Source organism: Periplaneta americana, chromosome 1 (genome assembly GCF_040183065.1).
Source record: "Periplaneta americana isolate PAMFEO1 chromosome 1, P.americana_PAMFEO1_priV1, whole genome shotgun sequence".
Lineage (NCBI taxonomy): Eukaryota > Metazoa > Arthropoda > Insecta > Blattodea > Blattidae > Periplaneta > Periplaneta americana.
Genome location: NC_091117.1, coordinates 1,662,254 through 1,683,093, shown reverse-complemented (window position 1 = coordinate 1,683,093; position 20,840 = coordinate 1,662,254). Strand labels below are relative to the sequence as shown.

Genomic DNA, 20,840 nt, shown 5'->3' with positions numbered 1-20,840 from the left:
TGAAAATAAATCTGAAAAATGTTTATTTGAATGTCTAATGAACTTAGTTTGCAGCATTTGCTGCACAAGCCACTAGTAGTATCTATTGCGAAGTATCATGACCCGTTTATACCCAATCCTGTAACCCTTCATTGTCACAAATACCTTTTGAATCACCCTGTATTTTAATATATGTGTTAATAATTAAGTTCCTATAATCAGTACAAACGTTTTAAAGTAAGAATCGTGTAAATATTCTTACATTTATGCAAAATATCAGGGAAATAAGCGATGTCTCCACAATTTTCCATCCTAAATTTTGGAAATTTATTACTATTAATTATAAAAGGTTAATTCAAAGTATTAAAAATTCAGAACAAAGCAGAAGGAATGTATTGTAAATATGTCAAATTTAATTTCACCAGGGCTGAAAAACACATATAGGCTACAGTGTGTATCAGTAGCGGCCGGTGATCCAAATCCTCGGTGAGGCCAGATGAAACTAGTTTAAGTGTCTCCGATAGGAAATGTTTATTTATGATATTAATTATTATTGTTGTTATATTATTAATATTATTACTGTATTATTATTAGTCTATTATTATTACTAGCAATGAAAAATAATAATTTCACTCACCAAATAAGCTGTTAAGCTCTGAGTTTCAGTGTGATGAAGCATCCCATATTATGTGTTGAAATTCCCCTTTCTTTCTTTTCTTTTTATTTTTTCCCTTGACAGCAACAAACAAGACCAACAGAGAAGTTTATTTTGCATCACATTACCACTTAACCATTTATGTTGTCCATACCAGGATGCAATAGAAACTCGCGTTTTAAGATTATCTGTCAGAAAAATTGTCAGCGATGTCGTAGGTATCTCGGTAGTCTCACTCTTTATTTAAAACTTCCTTTCTTTCAGTATTATTTCTTCTCGAAAAAGGACACTCTAACAATATATTAACTACACCAGCATTATTTCTGGAATTTGTTTCTGTTTATATTTTCCCGAAATACATAACAACATTGGCCCAGATTCACTACACGAAGTACAATAGTACAACACCCTCGCTTAAGTCATAAACTAAGACATAAGAGGAGAGAATAGTGTGGGTCTCTGCCTGCCAAAGAGCTGGAACGTTTGTTATTTATGGCCTGCTTAGGAAGACAAGTCACCCTATTCCCACCCCACTCTACCCTTGAGGCCGGCCCATGGATGGGAGGAGTGAAACCTGACCAGGCCAGACGAATTGTGCCTCAGCTACAACGTTTAAAGCGCAACGTCAAAAGCCCGCGAAGACAAACGAAAATCCACAAGCAGACCCGGCACGAACGATCCCGGCCTCGTGAAGAAATTTTACTGCAAAACAGGTCTATATATATGACAAGCCTACCCGGCACGAGCGATCCTGGCCTCAGGAACAAATTTTACTGCAAAACAGGTCTATATACATGACAAGCCTACCCGGCACGAGCGATCCTGGCCTCAGGAACAAATTTTACTGCAAAACAGGTTTATATACATGACAAGCCTACCCGGCACGAGCGATTCTGGCCTCAGGAACAAATTTTACTGCAAAACAGGTTTATATACATGACAAGCCTACCCGGCACGAGCGATTCTGGCCTCAGGAACAAATTTTACTGCAAAACAGGTCTACATACATGACAAGCCAGACCCGGCACGAGCGATCCTGGCCTCAGGAACAAATTTTACTGCAAAACAGGTCTATATACATGACAAGCCAAACCCGGCACGAGCGATCCTGGCCTCAGGAACAAATTTTACTGCAAAACAGGTCTATCTACATCACAAGCCAGACCCGGCACGAGCGATCCCGGCCTCAGGAACAAATTTTACTGCAAAACAGGTCTATCTACATCACAAGCCAGACCCGGCACGAGCGATCCTGGCCTCAGGAACAAATTTTACTGCAAAACAGGTCTATCTACATCACAAATTTTTCAGATGCTTCTACAGCAATATATGCTTCATTCAAATAACTAATACATTATATAAAAACACAAAATTTGATTTCAGTTAAGCCAAGTGACTGAGGCCCGGCCTCACTTGCCTCAGTCAATCAGCCGCCACTGGTGTGTATATGTATAATTGGATAGGTATACCTCCCCCTTAACAGCATGAACTATGGGAGGACCCCGAAACGACTCCATCCAAGAGGCAGACGATCAGTTGTTCCACGTCTACGCTGCATCATAACTTAATGTCCACCTCATAAATTCACAGGTCCGCCATTTTGAAATGGGGGTACAAAAGCGACCTCAACGCCATCTATTACCGCCACAAGTCTGACTTCAAACTTGCATGATAAGTAATGATGCGGTATTGAGCAGAGTTGTGCAGAACTGATATTAAGTCGCCATGTTGAGCGGAATACGAAGCCCGGATACCGTGGAACGTACTTGGTATGCAGCCTGCATTGCCTCATAAAAAAGTCTCACGAATTCCAAATTCAAGATATGAATTGAATTGAATGAGTGGAATACAGGCCGAATGCAACGTACAGCTTGTTGCCATGGATACACACGCTGTGCTACATCGATTCTAACAAATACGAGTCTGTCTGTCTGAGACTGCTGATGTGACACGTGACTTCAAACGTTAATTTTATGAAATACAAATTGTCCTTCCTTACAATTTTTTTTTTTTTTTTTTTTAGAATCGTTTTGCCACTTCGAATCACTATGTAACACCGAGCTCTTTCACACGGTGATCCGTTTACGAGACATAAAATAAAAACGCGATAAAATGAGAACTGTTGCTTTTAACGATTAGGGAAAACACGGGAATTTTACTGGAAGCAAGTAAAGAGATAGGTTTGGAAGTAAATCCCGAAAAAACAAAGTATATGATTATGTCTCGTGACGAGAATATTGTACGAAATGGAAATATAAAAATTGGAAATATATCCTTTGAAGAGGTGGAGAAGTTCAAATATCTTGAAGCAATAATAACAAATATAAATGATACTCGGGAGGAAACTAAACACAGAATAAATATGGGAAATGCCTGTTATTATTCGGTTGAGAAGCTTTTATCATCCAGTCTGCTGTCAAAAAATCTGAAAGATAGAATTTATAAAACAGTTATATTACCGATTGTTCTTTATGGTTGTGAAACTTGGACTCTCACTTTGAGAGAGGAACATAGGTTAAGGGTGTTTGAGAATAAGGTGCTTAGGAAAATATTTGGGGCTAAGAGGGATGACGTTACACGAGAATGGAGAAAGTTACACAACACAGAACTACACGCATTGTATTCTTCACCTGACATAATTAGGAACATTAAATCCAAACGTTTGAGATGGGCAGGGCATGTAGCACGTATGGGCGAATCCAGAAATGCATATAGAGTGTTAGTTGGGAGGCTGGAGGGAAAAAGACCTTCAGGGAGGCCGAGACGTAGATGGGAGGATACTATTAAAATGGATTTGAGGGAGGTGGGATATTATGATAGAGAATGGATTAATCTTGCTCAGGATAGGGACCGATGGCGGGCTTATGTGAGGGCGGCAATGAACCTCCGGGTTCCTTAAAAGCCAGAAAGTAAGTAAGTTGCTATTTATTGTCAAATAATTTGTACATGCATTTTAGAAGAATGGGTTTTTTTTTCAAAATTAGACCTCAACGTGCCCACCATTGCGAACACGACACAGTTCATATCTAGAGGCTAATTCCTCCCATGTGTGGTCTAACATCTCAGGAGTAACTTTCTCAAAAGCTGAGAAATCTTTGCTCTGAGATCATACACATCGTTCTTCACGAAACCCCAGAGAAAGAAATCGGGTGGTGTCAGAATTTTAAACACTTAGGCTACTGTAACACCGCTGTGATACGGCCGAGTCTAAGGTTATTAGTAATTACATCATGAACCAATGCAGTTTGGGGCCATGTCCAGTGACGTCACCTTCCCTCGCTACGGGCATGAGAGCGCCGAATTTGCGCATAAAATTAGTCTTTCGGTAATATCTCAGCATCGATAGCAGTTACAGACCTGTGCGATAGCGAGTTCTGTAATACTAAAGTGATAACAGACACGTACGATACACTTTGAGTGAACCATAGTGAAAAATTTGTTGTTTGCTGGGACTGAGTTTGGACATGTCGCTTCATATGAATAGAAAATGTACTACATGTCCTTGATGAATTATTTTTCTTATCATATATTCAACTTTCCATTATTTTGTAAACCGAAACAAAAATAGGCTTAAAACATTGAAATCAACACAACTGTAGTTTCATTGCCGAAACTGGGGTACGTACTCTACGTGTCGGTGTATCTTTATAGAGCGTAGATTTTTTAAAATTGTTATTTGTCACGCAAATATTTGCATTAATTTCCGTATGCTCCTGTATAACTGCATAAACAGGTTATTGTAATTGTTAACGTCCTAGATGCATAAACGGTATATGTACTGTACGTGAACGACCACAAATAATATCAGAAAATGCAGTCTCTAAATTTCTAAAATTTTATAAGAAAATGAACTCACAATTGGACAAAAATTACAAGGTAACACAACAAGACTTTTTTAGAACTTAAATACCTTATAAAAGAATAAAAAATATTACTAGTAATATTTTTCAAACCAGTTATATCAAAGTAAGATAAAAAGCAAAAGAATTCTTCAATTACATCATTTGGTACCCATAACATTGTTATGGTCTCTCTGACGTCTTTAATATTTTTCCTGCATGTAATAAACACTTATTTCTGACGAATAATCTACTCTCAGACATGTAGAGTTGTTTATTTTAATACAATTAATTTTATTTGTCCTATATAAAATATATTAAAATTTACATAATATTTCGTGACCTAATTTTTCTATTTTCAAAGAAATGGGAATTATTGTAGTCTACCTTTTGCATAAATGCATGTTAAATCAGTGTACAATATTTCAGAATTCTATCCCTAATGGTTGTGGAGTTATGAAATAATATGTGTGGATATTTTCAAATTTTGAAAAATTTAATTTAAAGTAAAAAGTGGATTCTAAAAAATATTATTAGTACCCTTTTTATACTTTAATCAGATATTTAAGTTCCAATAAGTCTTGTTGTGGTACCTTGTCATTTTTGTCCAATTGTGGGTTCATTTTCTAATAAAATTTTTATAAATTTAGAGCCTGCATTTTCTGATAATATTTGTGGTTGTTCACGTACAGACTATGTTGCGTCACTATGACGACAGGAAGACGTGTGAATTTTGTAGAGGTTCTTAAGAATGTCAGGTGGTTATGTCCTTCGACTACCTCGGTTTGTTCTGGAATTGTGTGCCTCTGGTTTGCACAACTCCTGTAGTTCGCTCATTAGTGAGTTTCCTTACCTCGATGTAAGTGTGCCGAAACAGACCTGCTAATGTGGCCACGCCTAGAAGCCAAATATTGACTCACCTGCGCCTTCTTTATCTTCGTGTCCAGCACATCGAGTCGCCTGCAAGGAATCCTCCACCCCAGACGTATGGGGATAACCCATCTCACTTGACGATATGTGTCAGAGGAAGAAAAATTGTTTGTATGCATCTGAAGTCTGACTAGTGTAATATGTAGCTAGACGGCGATGTATGCAATGGAGGGGGAAAGGAACTGGCCACCCTACCCCATTATCTCCTGGCCTAGCTGCCTCATAAGTGGTGCCTTGTCGGTGTCACTTGTGAGGTTCAGACCTGTCTTCGGACAGTTGACCTCGGTCAACTTGACTAAACAACAAACTCCCTCCGGAAAAACATTTCACAAGAATGAACCCTCATTCATCAGCATCTTCTCGGGTTTCAACCTGCTGACCTCTTCCCCTCGTCATCTTGGGTATCCCAGCTTCAATCTTCTGTGCGTAACCGGGCGTGCAGTTCTGGTCAGCTTACTTCATACCCTAAGGGTGAAACCTAACCATCTTCCCCCCATTACTACATATGCTAGTCGATTATGGTGATTTTCTAGTTTGAAGGTTGAAGTTTCCTCTCCCAACTTCGTTTCGAATTTCGGTACTGAGAAATACTACAACTGGTGGTGATTTTCCAGCTGTTAAGTTGGCAACAGCGACAGCCGTTGGCAGTAATGAAATTTTATAAAATTCAAATTGTTCTAGATTTCTGAGACGATTACTGAAAGCTAGTGAAATTTAAACACACTAATAATTAATTAATATCAGTATTATATTAATACACTAGCCGTACCCGTGCGCTCCGCTACACCTGTTAGAAATAAATATAAAGTAATTACATAATTAAAATAGGACGTTTGATCCAGGGAACAACTTTTACAACAGCGCAAGATAATCGGCTTCGCTCATTACCCAATTTTTTTTTTGCATTGCATTTATTGCATATATATTTTATGTATTTTAACACGATTCAATTGAGCATAGTTAAAATTTGAATTATAAAATAATGGATTGCTAAGATAACGTATTATTACTGCATACTACATCAATACACTCTCGTTGTTCGTTAATTCTCTGATATTAAAATGAGTGTACATAAATATTATTTTAAGAAATACAGAAAACGAATGTACAAAATAGTCTATCAAATTTTCTGTGCATAAGAAGCTATTTTAATCTTACCTGTCCTCGATTTACTCAGACGTTACTGTAATAACATTATAGCATTATGTCCATCTAGAGAAAGTACACTTTCCAATGGTGAAATAATAATTAATTATACAAATCGGTTAATTTAGCTTCTGATATGACTTCATACAAACACAGAAACATTCTCTGTAGCTACGTTTAATAGCTTTCGATTGTTGATGTCCAAGGCCCCTTATAGACGAAGTCATTTGTTCTTAATTCATTGTACCGTCTTAGATGGCGTTATTTTAATTTTAAAACTCATTTATCTCATTAAATATCAGTCCTATCAAACTTTTTCAAAGAATAAAACTTATCGGAAATCATTTTTAAAGAAACTTTTGTTATATAACATTTTTCACAGAAATCAATAATAAGCGAGATATTTCGATTTATTTAATTCAGGCCCCTTTATAACCCCCCTTTTAATTAAAGTATTTTGAATGCCATATAGCCTAAAATCTAAGTTACGACGAACTTAATTTATATTCCAATTTTCATATAAATCCGTTCAGCCATTATCGCGTGAAAAGGTAACAAACATCCAGACAGACATACAAACAAAAATTTCAAAAATGCAATTTTCGGTTTCAGGGTGGTTAATTATATATGTTATGACCAATTTTTTTGGAAAATCGAAAATTACCAGAAAAATTTCGGCTACAGATTTATTATTAGTATAGATATTATGTTTTGTGTTATGGTTACAATTCAACATTATAGTCAGATAAGACCCGATTGTATAAACCATTTAATCTTAGATCAGAGGTTAAATTGATCCTTGTTTCAGCTGAACTTGGAATTTTGTGTTGTATAAAGTCTAATCTGAGATTAATTTGTCTCAAACTAAAGTCAACTTTGACTGAAGAAATTTCTCCGATTAAGTTAGATGATCCAAGTTCAGTTATTTCGTTTCTGTTTGAAATATACGAGTGACAGATTGTGCAAATAAAATATCCATTATTATTAATTTTAATAGATATGTTAGGTACATTTATATATATATATATATATATATATATATATATATATATATATATTTCTTTCAATTTCTTGCCTTAATACACAAACATTCTTATATTTTATAAGGCTCTATCGTGTTCAGCAGTATTAAATAACATACCCTATAATTATATTATGTATATAACAACCATTAATTATTAATGGATATGACAGGTACATTCATAAATGTTCAATTAACTGTATTACTAAAGGAAAATGTCGTTTTATAAAGCTTTATTATGTTTAGCAGTATCAAACACCATAACATGATAACAACTTGGAGAACAGTCAACCTTCTTATTGTCCGCCATTATTTACATAGCACAAAAAACCAGTGTCTCCAACAGAGTGTAATACGGAAAGTCGCCAAAAAGTAGTTGTAAAGTCGCTAGATTTCTCATTATCAACAAAGAAAGATTAAATTTTGTCACTATTGGATGCTAAAAAGGTCCCTAAATCCCTATTTATGCAATATAAAAGTTAAAAGAAATTGTTGAAAAAGAGTTAAAGTCACTATATTGGCAACACTGAACAAACCTGTGTAACATGGTCCGCGCATCACGTATTTCACCTGTTTATGCGATGTTGCCAAATCCTTTTCACGTGAACTTAGATTGCATTTGAACCAAGGTAATTTGATCGCAGAAAAGTTTTATACAATAGAAGAAGTGTCTGAACTCTGTTCACTTTTCGATCTTCGATCAAAGTTGATCTTTAGTCAGGGAGTTTTATACAATTGGGCCTAAGTGTATCATACGGTGTGATGCATGCCGTTGGGTGATCCATAGAAATTCCATTTCACATTTTAATTAATTTCTCTCGTGTTTAGACTTTTATTACAACAATGTCAAAGAGAGAAAATATCATGGCAGCGACTCCTCCAAGAAAGAAAGCTGTGTCATTCAGAGTAGGCCACGCTTCAGGAATATATAACTCATAAGTGTAATGAACTGAAGAAAGGAGATGGGAAGAAGGAATTATGCGCACCGAGACAGGAACTATAAATAGAATAGCAAAATTATTAGGAGTTAGTATTCTTAAGCATACATTTCAAAGTGGCATTCGGTTTTCGGAGTTAGTACTAATCATTTCACGTGATCAAACAAAATACGTTTTAGGTTAGATCTCGTGAATCGTAAACTGTTTAGCCAAAGCAATGAATTTCATGTTGTCGGACAAAATACATTTCAATATTAGATCATACTAATCTACTAATTACCAAAACAAAAAGGTCCACACCTGTGGAGTAATGGTCAGCGCGTCTGGCCGCGAAACCGGGTGGCCCGGGTTCGAATCCCGGTCGGGGCAAGTTACCTGGTTGAGGTTTTTTCCGGAGTTTTCCCTCAACCCAATACGAGTAAATACTGGGTAACTTTCGGTGCTGGACCCCGGACTCATTTCATCAGCATTATCACCGTCATATCATTCAGACGCTAAATAACCTGAGATGTTGATAGAGCGTCGTAAAATAACCCAATAATAAAAAAATAATAATAAAAACCAACATGTGCGAGAGGTCCAGGAGGAAAATATAGGCGTACTCTTTCACAAATTACACTGTACCATTTAGAAAACACCTTCCAACATAAATATGGGATGTGGTGAATAAACAAGACATCGTTACTAATACTAATTATAATAATAATAATAGTAATAATAATAATAATATTATTATTATTATTATTATTAATATTATTATTAGTACTACTATTAATATTATTACTATTATTATTACTATTATTATTATTATTATTACTATTAATATTATTACTATTAGTACTACTATTAATATTATTATTACTATGATCATTACTTACTTACTTACAAATGGCTTTTAAGGAACCCGAAGGTTCATTGCCGCCCTCACATAAGCTCGCCATTGGTCTCTATTCTGAGCAAGATTAATCCATTCTCTATCATCATATCCCACCTCCTTCAAATCCATTTTAATATTATCCTCCCATCTACGTCTCGGCCTCCCCAAAGGTCTTTTTCCCTCCGGTCTCCCAACTAACACTCTATATGTATTTCTGGATTCGCCCATACGTGCTACATGCCCTGCCCATCTCAAACGTCTGGATTTAATGTACCTATTATCATTACTATTATTATTATTATTATTATTATTATTATTGTTATTATTATTACTATTAATATTATTACTATTAGTACTACTATTAATATTATTATTATTATTACTATTATTATTACTATTAGTATTACTATTAATATTATTATTATTATTATTACTATTAGTATCACTATCATTATTATTATTAATATTATTATTATTACTATTAGTACTACTATTAATATTATTATTACTATTATTATTACTATTAATATTATTATTACTATTATTATTATTGTTACTATTAGTATTACTATCAGTATTATTATTATTATTATTATTATTGTACATATCATTGCGATTTTACATTTTACTCTCTTGGGTGATATCCGGTATTAGTTGGCAACACTGCAGAGACCGCCAAATTAGCCTTTTCGGAACTGCTGTTCCGTGATCCTCACTATAAGATCAGATTAACCCGTACAGCAGTGCACGATCCGCGGCCTAGTGGTAACAGTCGGAACTCCTTCTCGGAGGTTTGCCCTCGAACCCCTGTTGTGCTTCTCTTTCTCTAAACTGAAGGGCGTCCTCAGCCTCATCTCGCTATCCCATTCCGTGGACACTAAATAACCAGTAGTCGATACAGCGTCCTTAATAGCGATTACTAGAAGACACGATAGAGGACGTGCCGGTAATGAACCCGGATCCTTGGGCCCGGGAACCCCCGCCAGCACCCACACACCCGTCCGCCCGCGAGATGGATCCTTCAGGAGGCAGCACCGGCGACTATCGATCCAGGCGAGGCGAATCCACCCACCCACACAACTACTTCCGGCATACAGTCACCACTACTTCCGGTACAGCACTACGGTCATCTAACATACAGTAAATTGTAACAGGTACACTACTTGGCGATAGCCCTGACCTGCATTGCCGTGAGAATAGTGCAGGCCTAATCTGCACAACAGAGCTTCACTTCAAGTAACGGTGACACACGTTACTAATCAGTGACTTTGAAATAACTGTGACTTACATAAGGTCATTACTTTGGTGCAACTCAAAGAAGTCTGTGATGCTCTGACAGAAGCGAACATCTCTAAGCAAGATAGTACATAACTGATTATATAGTCCCGTCGCTCTAATTTCCGGCAGCCAATCGCGTTGCAGGTCGGCTACATTTAAACGTGTGCGTCTTGTGATTCGCTGATGAAGACGTTATTCATTTCTTAAGGCTCGATAAATACTTAATATAATCGCCCGCCATCTTGGCTCTTTCGTTGGCGTTCGCAGAAAGCACACGTGGACGTTATTTGCCGCTCAATTATTTGCTGAATTACAGTGCGTTTGATTTATCATCATAGGAGCTACGACATGATAATGTTTAACGGTGTGGCAAATAGATCCCTCGTATGGTAGCTCGGCAACGAAAGAACAAAAATGGCGAACGATGCTACCTACCTAGACTTTATAGGGCCTTCACTTTCTAAGATGTAAGCAAAGAGGAGGAGTCACGCCGGAAATAACAGCGACGCGACTATAGCAGTTAAGACTATACTGAAAAAACACAACAAAGATCAAGCGAAGAACTGTATTAATGTAAAAATAATTATGAACTGGACACAATAATATTACTTACCAAGTAACACTTCCTACCTGAACAAATTTACTATCAGCCGTCCTGGACTTCGGTCTGTAATTGTGGATAATGATTCACCCCTCTGCACCTCCGCCATGTTTCCCTCCTTTATTTCATTCCACCCTTTCTTTCTCTTCTTTTTTCTCTCTGATCTCCCGTATTCTCTCTCTGATATCTCTCTTCTCCCCCTGATTTTTGTTTTTCTCTCTCGCATATTTTCTCTTTGATCTCCCGTATTCTCTCCCTGATATCTCTCTTCTCCCCCTGATTTCTTTTTTTCTCTCTCACATATTTTTGTCTCTGATCTCCCGTATTCTCTCTCTGATATCTCTCTTCTCCCCCTGATTTCTGTTTTTCTCTCTCGCATATTTTCTCTTTGATCTCCCGTATTCTCTCCCTGATATCTCTCTTCTCCCCCTGATTTCTTCTTTTCTCTCTCACATATTTTTGTGTCTGATCTCCCGTATTCTCCCTCTGATATCTCTCTTCTCCGCCCTGATTTCTGTTTTTCTCTCTCGCATATTTTCTCTCTGATCTCCCTATTCTCTCCCTGATATCTCTCTTCTTCGCTCTGATTTCTTTTTTTCTCTCTCACATATTTTTCTCTCTGATCTCCCGTATTCTCTCTCTGATATCCCTCTTCTTCCTCTGATTTCTGTTTTTCTCCCTCACATATTTTTCTCTCTGATCTCCCATATTCTCACTCTGATATCTCTCTTCTCCCCCTGATTTCTGATTCTCTCTGTGTTATTTTTCTCTCTGATCTCCCGTATTCTCTCTCTGACATCTCTCTTCTCCCCCTGATTTCTGTTTTTCTCTCTCACATATTTTCTCTCTGATTTCCCGTATTCTCTCTCTGATATCTCCTCCCTGTGATTTCTATTTTTCTCTATCAGATATGTCTCTCTCTGAGCTCACCTATTTTCTTTTATCTCTCTTTTTTCTCTCCCTAATCTTTCTTTTTGTCTATCTCTCTCTGATATATTTCTTTCTTTGCTTGCTTTTACCATATTTTCTCTTTACTTTCCTCCCGGTTTCCCCTCTCTTTCTCACGTATTCTTGTTTCCTTTTTCTTCATTTCCTTTTTGTCCACGCCAGCAGACAGCCCCTCTATATTTTTAATTCGCCGTCGACGTAGGCAGCACTTCGCACATGTTTACAAACGCAGCGCCGGCTAATAGCGACCCTCCGCGCGGATCGATGCCGGCCGGCCGGGCCAAACAATCAAAAAAGACGAGCAGCACGTGTCTGCGAATATCTTCGTGCGGGCCATCCAGACCGCCCGGATTCGATCCCCGGCCTGGTGTGATGGATACTGCAGATGGCTTTTCTCGGGATGCTCCCGTTCCCTTCATTCCATCTACCGTCGGTAGTAGTTAAAAATAGATTTCTGATGCTGATACAGCAAGGCCTAGAGCTCCGGACCCTGGGGCTTAAGTGTGCTGAAAATTAAATTAAATTATGGTTTATTTAACGACGCTCGCAACTACCGAGGTTATATCAGCGTTGCCGATGTGCCGGAATTTTGTCCCGCAGGAGTTCTTTTACATGCCGGTAAATCTACTGACATGAGCCTGTCGCATTTAAGCACACTTAAATGCAATAAATCTGGCCCGGAATCGAACCCGCAACCTCAGTTACAGAACGCCAGCGCTATACTGAGTTCACTTCCCAGGCCGACACTAGTGTGCGGACGAACCTGGCTCTATCAGGGGCTGAAGCAGTATGGCCCACCTGTGAGCATCGGATTCAACCAGGTCACCGTCGTACTTGGACAACCACCACAAATACAGGGCGCCAATGAGCCAAAGTGTACTGACCGCCAGTCATCGTAAAGCACGTGACTTCAATATCTTTAATGGGCTCGTTGTCCCTTTCGCAATCGTTTAGTATACAGGGTGATTCATTAAAAGCGTACAAAAATTGCCCAGGAAATAGGGGATGCTCTGCAGAACATTTTGAGATAGGGAACTTAAGGAGGTTTTAACTTAAACATGTATATCGCTATCGCTGGCTGTTTTTATATTATTTACATATACACTTATTATGCCTATTTACATTTTCATATCATTTACAAACCTGAGTTAACAGTGCACCTCACAACGATTGTTCAAAATAACGGTCACCAACGTCAATGCAAGCATGACATGGCATACGAGATTCTGCCGCGTCTTTCAAATATCCCAGACGAATCACATCATAGGCGCTACAATCCTCACAACTATTTTCATATCCGTGTCCGATGAGTTCTTATAAACAAGGACATTACAAGCGGATTCATGTCAGATGACCTCGCAGGGTTAGAATAGGACCTACACTTCCAATCCACCGACCAGGAAAAGCATCATCCATATGGTTGCGGACGTCTACACTGAAGTGAGGCGGTGCTCCGTCGTGCTGCAGCCACTCCTTCTCACGGAGAGCAAAGAGTATGTCCCCCAACAACTCAGGAAAACTCTTTGTACTAACCTGTGGGCGCTCAGACGGCAAGGTGGGAGATACGAGATGGTCTGGTAGTGCACAGTGCCGATCCAACTCGACCACCTTGATCTGGCTTCGCAAACCCCAGGTTCCCTACCTCAAAATGTTTCCCCAGTTTAATTGTCGCACCCGGTATACAACAATTAAATTTGTACGTCAGTGTTGAAGGTAGGGCAGGATTCAATTCGTTGTACGAGCCGCCGCGTCAGTTGCTTCCTATTTCTGAGACACGCCGGCTAAACAAACAGCTTGGCCTGATTGTGCAGCACAGCACTCGACCACCTACGGTGGTTGTATGTGAAACCACCCGTCGTCTCGACTTTTTTTAAGTCTGGTACAAATGAAGTATTTACATATCATTTATAGTATATCATTTGTTGCCTTAATGTATTCAAAGAAATAAGAAAATATGTCTTCCATCCCCTCCTTGTCCCCTTGAGGTTCACAATAGCGAGGTCCATGCACTGGTCTGCTGCCATTCCAAGCAGTGCTGGTAAACAGCGGTTCGTACCACACCATTATTATTATTTCACTTATTCATTTATTTATTCCTTACTTATATTTATTTATTCCTTACTTATTTGAATTAGCCATACCTTCAATCGTATATTCGCCCATTCATATATTTAATTACACTTTGATTTAGTCTGCCTATATTATCCTTTATTCATTCACTTATTTATTTATTGATGTATCTATTTACTTATTTTTATTAGTTTGTTTATTTATTTATTTGTTTATTTCATTATTATTTATTTATTCATTTACTTATTTGTTTCTTTATTTATTTACTTATTTATTTATTTATTTATTTATTTGTCTATTTATATATATATTTATTTATTTGTTTACTTACTTATTTGTTTATTTATTCATTTATTTATTTATTTACTTACTTATTTCTTTATTTATTTATTCATTTAATTATTTATTTATTTATTCATTTACTTATTTGTTTACTTATTTATTCATGTCCTTATTTGTTTATTTATTTATTTATTTGTTTATTTATTTACTTATTTGTTTATTTATTTATTCATTTAATTATTTGTTCATTTACTTATTTGTTTATTTATTTATTTATTTATTCATTTACTTATTTGTTTATTTATTTATTCATTTACTTGTTTATTTATTTATTCATTTACTTATTTGTTTATTTATTTATTTATTTATTCATTTACTTATTTATTTATTTATTTATTCATTTACTTATTTATTTATTCATTTACTTATTTATTTATTCATTAATTCATTTACTTATTTATTTATTTACTTATTTGTTTATTTATTTATTCATTTACTTATTTATTCATTTATTTATTTATTTATTTATTTACTTATTTATTTATTTATTTATTTACTTATTTGTTTATTTATTTATTTTTTCATTCATATTCCACTTTTTTCACAATACATTATTAAATGACGGACGCAAATTATTCGTATCATCGGTATCTCGAAAACTGTCCTCGGTGGCGTTGTGTTCAACATGTCAGTCAATCAATCAATCTTTATCATCATGAACATGAACATCGCTGTAGATAGTCAAAGTACAATAAAATACAATATAGTGTTTTATTAAAATAATAAAATAACAAATGAAATGAATTACAGAAACATAAGAGTGAAAATGCGTATAAAATAATTGAGTAAGGAGAAATGGACGTCCTTGCAGGTTATGTTACAAATGTTCCTTTATTTTGTTAATATAGTTTCTCTGAGCCACAGAGCTGTTTTATGTGATATTACAAAAGTGATACAAAATCGTTAAAGATTGGAAATAAATTATACGTTACCTTCTGTCCTGCATTTCATTTCTTGTTACGTGGCGCGTAGAAGCGGTAAACATGATAGCAAGCGTTCCGGTATTACGTCATAGCAAATACGTCATTGCCTTTATCGGCACGCGTGCTATTGCAGTTTCTGGGATAAATCCACCCTGAGATCACTGAATAAAGCGTCACAATAATGGAATAATAAGAGTCTGTACAAACGTCTTCTTTAATTTAGTTGATAGTGGTGCAATCTTTTTAATGAGTTAAGGATGGAAAATACTTTCTTGCACGTGTGTTTGATATGCGTGTCCCAGGTAAGGCTAGATTCAAAATGAACTCCCAGGTTTTTTACAGCTGAACTGAATGGAATTATCGCTTTATTCAGCCACAGGAGGAAGGTTCAGCTTATTAATATCGGGGATTAATCTTTTATTAGCAAATAAGATAGCCTGTGATTTATCTGCATTTAAGTTAATTCCAAATTGTTGAGAGCAAGATGAAATGGATTCTAGATCTTTATTGAGTCTATTAATACAGTCAGTCTATCGGGGCTGGCAAAAATGTATAATTGAACGCCATCTGCTTAGCCTCTTCAGTCCTGTTGTACAGTATAGGCTACTATACATAATTCTCTTTTAATTTTTTTACAGTGTTTTCGATACTTTTGAAAATTTTGAAAAATTAAATTTGATAGAACTAAAGAGTATCACTTTTTCAACATTTCTATACCGGAATTATAAATTAGAATTTAAAATTTGGGGGCACCAAGAGTCAAAATTTCTCCAAAATTTGATTTTCTGTGAAGACTTGATTTTTGGAACCCCTGAATGATTATGTGGCCGATTTTTTTTTTCAATTTTTTTTTAAATATAAATTCGGGACTGAAGAGGTTAACAATGCCATTCCATTTACAACCTTTCCCTTTATGGTCAAGATAACCCGAGTTTACGGTATGAAAACAGTTGATTCCATGTGAATAGGAAGGGAGTACACCTCTGCGATATACCCTATGAGATCTTCCCTAAAAAATTTTGCCCCCACTCTAGCAAAAACTGAAACGACGTTTCTGCGAGAGTTGGATGTGCCCAGAATGTTCACTTCTGACAATGGAACTGGTTCGCAGAATCCTGGTGCGAGCCATCAGCTACACGGTGCACGGGCTGATCCCCGCGTCCTGCGTGTTCGCCGACCGCTACAACCGGGAGGAGGTGGTGCGCTCTCTCGGGAAGGAGGTGAACATCAACCCGCCGCTCACCCTGGGCCAGCTGCCAGACACCCCCGAGGAGTTGCTCAAGCTAGACCAGGTGAGCAGCAGCGCGCCACGGGTAGGACGTTACGTGGAGAACAGCCTGTGCCTGAAACAGAAAGAATACAATTATCATTTTATCGTTATCAATAGCCTTTGTAGTTTCAAAACTAACCTGAAATAGAAAGAATACAATTATCATTTTATCGTTATCAATAGCCTTTGTAGTTTCAAAACTAACCTGAAATAGAAAGAATACAATTATCATTTTATTGTTATCAATAGCCTTTGTAGTTTCAAAACTAACCTGAAATAGAAAGAATACAATTATCATTTTATCGTTATCAATAGCATTTGTAGTTTCAAAACTAACCTGAAATAGAAAGAATACAATTATCATTTTATCGTTATCAATAGCCTTTGTAGTTTCAAAACTAACCTGAAATAGAAAGAATACAATTATCATTTTATCGTTATCAATAGCCTTTGTAGTTTCAAAACTAACCTGAAATAGAAAGAATACAATTATCATTTTATCGTTATCAATAGCATTTGTAGTTTCAAAACTAACCTGAAATAGAAAGAATACAATTATCATTTTATCGTTATCAATAGCCTTTGTAGTTTCAAAACTAACCTGAAATAGAAAGAATACAATTATCATTTTATCGTTATCAATAGCCTTTGTAGTTTCAAAACTAACCTGAAATAGAAAGAATACAATTATCATTTTATTGTTATCAATAGCCTTTGTAGTTTCAAAACTAACCTGAAATAGAAAGAATACAATTATCATTTTATCGTTATCAATAGCATTTGTAGTTTCAAAACTAACCTGAAATAGAAAGAATACAATTATCATTTTATCGTTATCAATAGCCTTTGTAGTTTCAAAACTAACCTGAAATAGAAAGAATACAATTATCATTTTATCGTTATCAATAGCCTTTGTAGTTTCAAAACTAACCTGAAATAGAAAGAATACAATTATCATTTTATCGTTATCAATAGCCTTTGTAGTTTCAAAACTAACCTGAAATAGAAAGAATACAATTATCATTTTATCGTTATCAATAGCCTTTGTAGTTTCAAAACTAACCTGAAATAGAAAGAATACAATTATCATTTTATCGTTATCAATAGCCTTTGTAGTTTCAAAACTAACCTGAAATAGAAAGAATACAATTATCATTTTATCGTTATCAATAGCCTTTGTAGTTTCAAAACTAACCTGAAATAGAAAGAATACAATTATCATTTTATTGTTATCAATAGCCTTTGTAGTTTCAAAACTAACCTGAAATAGAAAGAATACAATTATCATTTTATCGTTATCAATAGCATTTGTAGTTTCAAAACTAACCTGAAATAGAAAGAATACAATTATCATTTTATCGTTATCAATAGCCTTTGTAGTTTCAAAACTAACCTGAAATAGAAAGAATACAATTATCATTTTATCGTTATCAATAGCCTTTGTAGTTTCAAAACTAACCTGAAATAGAAAGAATACAATTATCATTTTATCGTTATCAATAGCCTTTGTAGTTTCAAAACTAACCTGAAATAGAAAGAATACAATTATCATTTTATCGTTATCAATAGCATTTGTAGTTTCAAAACTAACCTGAAATAGAAAGAATACAATTATCATTTTATCGTTATCAATAGCATTTGTAGTTTCAAAACTAACCTGAAATAGAAAGAATACAATTATCATTTTATCGTTATCAATAGCATTTGTAGTTTCAAAACTAACCTGAAATAGAAAGAATACAATTATCATTTTATCGTTATCAATAGCCTTTGTAGTTTCAAAACTAACCTGAAATAGAAAGAATACAATTATCATTTTATCGTTATCAATAGCATTTGTAGTTTCAAAACTAACCTGAAATAGAAAGAATACAATTATCATTTTATCGTTATCAATAGCCTTTGTAGTTTCAAAACTAACCTGAAATAGAAAGAATACAATTATCATTTTATCGTTATCAATAGCCTTTGTAGTTTCAAAACTAACCTGAAATAGAAAGAATACAATTATCATTTTATCGTTATCAATAGCCTTTGTAGTTTCAAAACTAACCTGAAATAGAAAGAATACAATTATCATTTTATCGTTATCAATAGCCTTTGTAGTTTCAAAACTAACCTGAAATAGAAAGAATACAATTATCATTTTATTGTTATCAATAGCCTTTGTAGTTTCAAAACTAACCTGAAATAGAAAGAATACAATTATCATTTTATCGTTATCAATAGCCTTTGTAGTTTCAAAACTAACCTGAAATAGAAAGAATACAATTATCATTTTATCGTTATCAATAGCCTTTGTAGTTTCAAAACTAACCTGAAATAGAAAGAATACAATTATCATTTTATCGTTATCAATAGCCTTTGTAGTTTCAAAACTAACCTGAAATAGAAAGAATACAATTATCATTTTATCGTTATCAATAGCCTTTGTAGTTTCAAAACTAACCTGAAATAGAAAGAATACAATTATCATTTTATCGTTATCAATAGCATTTGTAGTTTCAAAACTAACCTGAAATAGAAAGAATACAATTATCATTTTATCGTTATCAATAGCCTTTGTAGTTTCAAAACTAACCTGAAATAGAAAGAATACAATTATCATTTTATCGTTATCAATAGCCTCTGTAGTTTTTTGCTTGGTTAATTTACGACGCTGTATCAACTTTTGAGTTACTTAGCATCGATAGGAATGGTGATAGCGAGCTGGTAGCCTATTTGGCTAGATCAGGTAGAGGATTCGCCATAGATCACCTGACATTCGTCTTACGGTTGGGGAAAATCTCGGGGGGAAAAACCAACCAGGTAATCAGCAAGAAAGGAAATCAGAAAATTGTTATTAAATTTTAATTGTTTATTTTACAAACGTAGGGACTAATATCAAAATTCTGTTACAGACAGTTTGTACAGGGACATCACTTTATTTTTACCAACATTTTTAACATTAACCTGGCTATATTCGGAAACACTGTTACCCCCCTTCCATTACAGGAGTTTGGAGTTGCTAGTGCAATATGTAAACAAATCATTTTACTAGCTATAGGAGGAGAGAAAAGTAGTGTATCCATTTATGTTACAGGGAAATATAGTATTACGATTTTCAGTTTGATCATCACTTTTACGGTATTTTATCAAAAAACAGAGTAGTAACAATTTTTTTTCACAAATTCAACTCTTCAGGCGATTATATTCATTGTGTAATATCTACTTTATTCAGCATATTACTAACCTAATTTATTCCTGAGAATTTTGTGAGCACTTCCGTAAGAAATCCAAATTTCTACAGCTAACTTCTTGACCGACTGATTACGACTTCGCTGCATCCTTTCTCTAGCATCTTCTGTCATCTTTGTTGGCCATCTTACACTTTTCTTCCCTTCTGTACACAATGTTGCTCTAAATTTATCTACCAGATTAATAACATTTCTATGAAAATATTCCATAATGATATAATCAGGAAAAAGACTGTTCTTCACATTCGGTTGTATCGTAATTCCAGTTTCCATCATCGTTCTTCATACCTACAAACAGTAAAACAAAACTCTTGTTTAAATAATGCTGTTAAGTACCGTACCATATTATAGGGTATCGTACTTTCGGTAACTCTAATCTTCACTTGTACTCAGTCCACACAGATAAATTCAGTTATGCTACACACCATACCTGTGTGAAAATAAACTTCAATAATGTAAGCTCTTTCTTCTATAGAAAATGCAACATATTTTTTAAACACACTGTACTCTGTACTGTTTACTTCACTTCTAGCAACAGCGGCCGTAAGTTTGTGTGGCTGACGTTAGCAAGGACATTAGTGAAAGGGGTGGGAGTCAAGTACATTCAGAAACGAAGGTACAATAAAAATGAAAGTAAAAATAAAGTGATGTCCCTGTAGAATATTCTTTTGCAAATACATTGCAAAAAACTGTTTGAATCTATCTTTAAAAACGGTTTAGATATATCGGTTTTGTCCACACCTGTGGAGTAACGGTCAGCGCGTCTGGCCGCGAAACCACGTGGCCC

General features: G+C 35.4%; 1 protein-coding gene across 1 annotated transcript in view; it reads left to right on the top strand.

Annotated features, from left to right (window-relative positions):
* The window catches only part of rsh (radish), a 370,766-nt gene that overhangs the window by 258,675 nt on the left and 91,251 nt on the right, over positions 1-20,840 (top strand). The window contains exon 5 of the mRNA XM_069825057.1: positions 16,659-16,839. Within this exon, the coding sequence (XP_069681158.1) occupies positions 16,659-16,839 (181 nt within the window). The remainder of the gene's footprint in view (positions 1-16,658; positions 16,840-20,840) is intronic.